The sequence below is a fragment of the Lytechinus variegatus genome, chromosome 10 (assembly GCF_018143015.1).
Source record: "Lytechinus variegatus isolate NC3 chromosome 10, Lvar_3.0, whole genome shotgun sequence".
In the NCBI taxonomy this organism is placed as follows: Eukaryota; Metazoa; Echinodermata; class Echinoidea; order Temnopleuroida; family Toxopneustidae; genus Lytechinus; species Lytechinus variegatus.
Genome location: NC_054749.1, coordinates 36,141,894 through 36,147,379, shown reverse-complemented (window position 1 = coordinate 36,147,379; position 5,486 = coordinate 36,141,894). Strand labels below are relative to the sequence as shown.

General features: G+C 37.6%; 1 protein-coding gene across 1 annotated transcript; it reads left to right on the top strand.

Moving 5' to 3' along the window:
• The first annotated feature begins 2,170 nt into the window (after window positions 1–2,170).
• LOC121423116 (cytochrome P450 1A1-like) lies at window positions 2,171–4,958 on the top strand. The gene has a single exon (XM_041618405.1). The coding sequence runs from the start codon at window positions 2,762–2,764 to the stop codon at window positions 4,202–4,204; it is 1,443 nt and encodes a 480-aa protein (XP_041474339.1). The 5' UTR covers window positions 2,171–2,761; the 3' UTR covers window positions 4,205–4,958.
• Window positions 4,959–5,486: the final 528 nt, after the last annotated feature.

Below are 5,486 nucleotides of genomic sequence, written 5' to 3'. Positions count from 1 at the left end.
ACTACGACAGGCTGTACAATCTTCAAAATGATCAATAAATCAAGGAATATTGCCTAAAATGAAAAGGACGATTATTAACCAAAATGTATATAAATCATGAAGGAAGGAAATTTCCATGCAGTATTTCTTTTGTATTTCATTGTTTGAAATATGAAATATTTTGATTTTCTCGTCATTGTCATGTAAAATGAAGTTTCATTCCTCCCTGAACACGTGGAATTCCATTATTTTAACATTTTGTGCTTCAGGCAATGAGGTCCTAATCATCAAATTCGTAAAAATTAAAATATTGTATAATTCAAACAATAAAAACAAAAGAAAAATGTGAGTGAGTGACACCATCGACTCTCTCATTTGGATGTAACTTGCTCGTTCATATAACTATTTTGTTAAAAATAAGCGAAACTTTGAAATGTCATAACTTTCTTATTTTACATCAGATTTTGATGAAATCTTCAGCATTGTGCTTGTCTGATTTTTTTCTATTGATTCAAATCAACATTTTTCTGAGGTGGACTTGACCTTTAATTAGGTTAAGGAACAAAACTAATCATCCGTTTTTACCCTACCCCAATCCGTATTGAAAGTGTGAGCTTTGAAATAAATGTAACAAATAAATTGATTATTATAGATTATTATCATGTCATCTATTGTATTAAAAAAATAAAGAGTCCTTCCATTTTCCTTTGCCCCACCCTACCCTACCCCACCCCACTCTTTTATACGCACGACTTAATATAATCATCAACCAGCCTGATGTTATCATGATGAATGAAAAATGGGCCTTCGCGTGCGAATCCAGTAATTTGCATGATGGTCACTCATTGCGTGTATGCATGCGGGATGACTTTAGATAATAGCTGAAGCTGAGATTGCGTGTCGAGCTACGTCGCAAGGGCAGCAAAATAGAACGAGGCGGTCATACAGAAAAACAAATAATGAATGCTAGATTTATGAATTGTGCGATGATGATCGGGCGTTGATGGTAGTTTTCAGCAACCCTTTTGCCAATAACTATTGAATACAATGAACATGAACAAAGTAATAAAAAAGTTTTTTATTGTGAAGACACATAAACGGAAAAGTAAACGAATCGCTAGTTCGACACTTCATAAAAGAAGAATTATTTGGGGAAGTAGTCGAAGACTTGTCACATTACCCTTAAATTAATCCGTCATGAACAGAACTCATACAAGATGACGGTGAGACAGAAAAGTACATCTTCTACATCAAAATATTTCATTGTTCCAGAGGAGGTTGCCATGGTTATATTATGACACATTTGTATTTCATAATGAACTTATCTCGCTCTTGTTGGACTTTGGCTTTGCCATTTTTTATTTTATTTCTGTTTTTATTTTAGCTTTATAAGTAGAAATTCTAAGGTTGTCTGGTATAAAATTAAAAAAAATGCCAAGAAGTAATTGATCCCTACCCTCTGGAATAATTTGATATAGAGCTTGAAGTGACTATTGTAAGCAACGAATTATAACAAATTAGTAACTAAAAAGATCAACAAACCATTTCAGTCACATCAATGAAACGGACTCCTAATCGACCAGCGATCTGTCATTGAAAAAATAACGTAATAGCTTTTATTAGTATAACTTTATCAGTTTAACGTAAGCCACTACTCTGCGCTAAAACTTATAGGCCTATGGGAAGTCGAAAATGTCAAAAAATATGTTTAAATCATATATTTGTAATGTTTACTGTGTTCTTTTATCATGTTCTAATGACGAAAATAACTGATTTAGGTCCTATTTACAAATATTTATTGATTATTTGGGTATTAAAAGAACGGGTTAATTTAACATGTAACATTAAAGATTTATTTTACAATTAGTTATCCATGGTTAAACCATAACTTTAGATCAGAGTTTAGATTCAACCCCATTTCAGAATACGGGCTAATGGCTTAAAAAGACAATAATGAAAATCAAATTGCCATGTTTCAAATATTGTTCTATCTTGTTCTGTCATTTGTCATTATCAAAATCGCAACACGTGATATCTTTATTCGTTGTTTTAAACAGCCTAAATACCAGTTTTCAACATCGTCATCACAACGTCCTACGAAAAATATATTCAGTTATTCCTTTTATATTCTTCTTATTGAGTGATTGGTAGTATTATTCCATTCATCTTACAAACAGAACATCATGTTATTGTACTACCTAAAAGAGTGATATTTTGATATGATATTCTTTACCGGTTTTAATCTACAAAAACAAGTAGTGAGCCGATAAGAAAGTCAATGTGTATATACGGTAGAGGAGAAGCCTCGGCTGTTGGATTCCTATCGCACATTCCAAAGAGAAAGTCAATGCCCTTTCACGTGAGCAAACGTAGTAGAACGTTGATTGACGTGGCGTGACAAAGCTTTGACCAATCACAGGCCTCCTGTCATCTGGGTCGGACTGAAGTGGGCGGGTACTTTGATTCATTCATGACCAATTGGGGAGGTGGTTCAACCGTGTACAGTTTGGCAAGGGGGCGTTCTTTGAGAACAACAGATTTTACGCAGCTAAAGTTTTGACACTTTTCATTGCAAGTATTTTCCCCCTCGTACTGCGATGAGGTGTCGTGAACAGCTGAGGTGATTTCCGCAGAATTATCATACACGAATGACCTATGATTTGCCCCTATAAAAAGACGGCGGCAAAGCCCTTGAAAGTCACAATCAGTGTGCCAAGCAATCAAACCTCAGCGAGGCAAAGCTTTCATCATCCCACGACTTGTGAGAACGTCAGCTGGAAATATGAGCGAGAGCAAAGCTAAATCGCTGCCCGGCCCGTGGGGGTTGCCAATATTGGGTAACCTTCTAAACCTCGGTAGTGACGAACCGCACGTAGGTCTGATGAAATTAGCCAAAGAATACGGTAACGTCTATCAGATTCGACTCGGCAGTCGACCTGTGGTTGTACTTTGTGGCCAGGAGGCTATTAGAAGTGCACTTGTACACCAGCCAGTGGCTTTTGCGGGTAGACCTGACTTAGCATCCTTTCAATTTATTCGTAAGAACACAGAGGCAACCGTTGCATTTCAGACAAACGATGCAACATGGAAATTGCATCGTAAACTAGCTGAATCCTCAATTCGATTCTTCGTCTCAGGACAACGAAAATCAAGCATAGAATCAACTGTGACACAAGAGGTTCAAGAACTCATCAATTACTGGACAAACAATAACAACAATGAAGATAACATGCAGATTGACCCCGTTAATGTCATCAAACTTTCAGTGAGTAACGTAATGTTGTGGTGCATCCTCGGTAAACGACATTCGCTCGACGATTCTAGACTTCGTGAATTTGTCTCGAAATCGGACGACTTCGCGGTCGCGGTTGGCAGCGGAAACATCGCAGACTTCATGCCTTGGGTTCGTTTCGTCACCGTTCGTACAACACAGAACCTCAAGAAACTACTTAATACATTCCGTGGATGGTTTATTCCGTACATCGAGGAGCATCGCCGTGAGTATGAACAGGACTCCGAGAAGGATATCCTTGATTACCTCGTCACATCGTCCAACAAACTAGATGATGCTGATCTTCAGCAGCTCGGGGTGTCCCGTGAAGCATTGCAAATATCAACAGTATTCGACCTCTTTGGAGCAGGGTTTGATACTACATCAGCTACCATCACCTGGCAATTGTACTACGCCATACGTCATCCTGATGTCATTGCCCGAGTCCAAGCCGAGCTCGACGAGGTCCTCGGGCGAGACTGCCTACCAAACCTCGCCGCACGTGATCATCTACCACTGACTCAGGCGTTCCTCCTGGAGACCTTCCGTCACTCATCGGTGGTACCGTTTACCATCCCACACAGTACGACCTCAGACACCACTCTTCTTGGTTATCATATCCCTAAAGACACTGTGGTTTTCGTCAACCTTTACTCTGTTCACCATGATCCAGATACTTGGCACCGACCATCGGATTTCAATCCAGATCGTTTCATTGACAAGGAGACTGGTCTCCTTGATAAGACCAAGGTGGATGCTATCATGCCATTCGGAGCTGGACGGAGGCGATGCATTGGTGCTGAAATGGGTCGTATCCAATCCTTTCTTTACTTTGCCATTTTGATGCACCAGTGCAATATCAGTTCCTTAGACAAGGCATCACTGGACAGTAAGCCAATCTATGGTCTCACCATGCGACCGCCACCATTCAAAATCTGTGTGACTAGGAGGTAGGCATATGAACAGAAAATGGACTGATAACAAGTCATTTTCATAACTCTAAAAACATTCGATATCGATAAGAAAACTTAACTTTTGCTCACATTGTCCTTACAAGAGATGTGCCTCCATGTACATTTTTCATTTTCCTTTAACAACGTTATGTCATTAAAGAATCACTGACTGACTGTTTTGTTAATTTAAGTTTTATGGCTTCACATACAGTAATTTTTTTCATCTTTTGTAATTTTGTAAGAGACAGGAACCGAAAATAATTTTCGGCGGCGATATGGCATGAAGACTTATTACTTAGAGATAAACTACTTACCAAAAAGCCATTAAGAATTTTATTTTGCTTATCTTTTTTTTCTTATTTATACAATGTGTCATACTTTTCAGTTTTTATATCTAAAAAAATAAACAATGACGGTCAGCGCTTTACAGTTATACTGTATAATGAAGTAGATAACATTGTACTTAGAAGACAAATTTACATATTCGATGGGACTTCTTTTAAGATTTCATGAATATAAACACAGTCTAGAGATACGAAATTTGTTATTAACTGTATATGATGTTGGTGACGTAGTAATCTCTTCATTGTTAGACGTGAGAATGCGAGATTTTCAGTCGTTGATTTTTTGCCGTTCGATATTTGACGTGAAGTCAAAAGTTTATTTTTACACTATTTTCTTCTTACATCCAGGGGCCGCGGAACCGGGGGGGGGGGGGGGCTTCAGCCCCCGCACTTTTTTTCCCCAAAACGTAAAAATTACCATCCGATTATGATTTTTTGCATGATCAGCCGCCCCCCCCCCCCTCAAAACCGTTCCACGGCCCCTGATACCTCTATTAAAACAGACCTATTATGCTCCAACGAGCTAAAAAAAAATCACTTGATTTTGATGGTGTTCGTAGAAACAACATGCTGTGAACAACAGTGGATTTTTGACAAGAACAACTAATCAGAACGCTCAGGTATCTGATTGTTGATTTGCTAAATTTGTTCGAAAGTATCTATAAAATGTGAATATTTTATATTGTAAATATCAACGGAATCGTATTTGTGTATATTTGGTAAATGTAAAATCGTATTTATTCAATGTAAATACAAACTTTCCTATTGACTGATTCGAGGCATTTATATATTCAAATATACAAAGGATTGACGATGAAAAAAAAGTATATTACTGCCATAATGTTCAAACTTCATTTTTGCTGATTTACATTGTTTTGAATATTTCATATTATTGTTCTTTTCGAATTGTATAGTGGTGTAGTAACGAAACTTCAAACC

Bases quoted from the DNA above. Each gene is read 5' to 3' on its own strand.
- LOC121423116 (XM_041618405.1), top strand. From the start codon at position 2,762: ATGAGCGAGAGCAAAGCTAAATCGCTGCCCGGCCCGTGGGGGTTGCCA.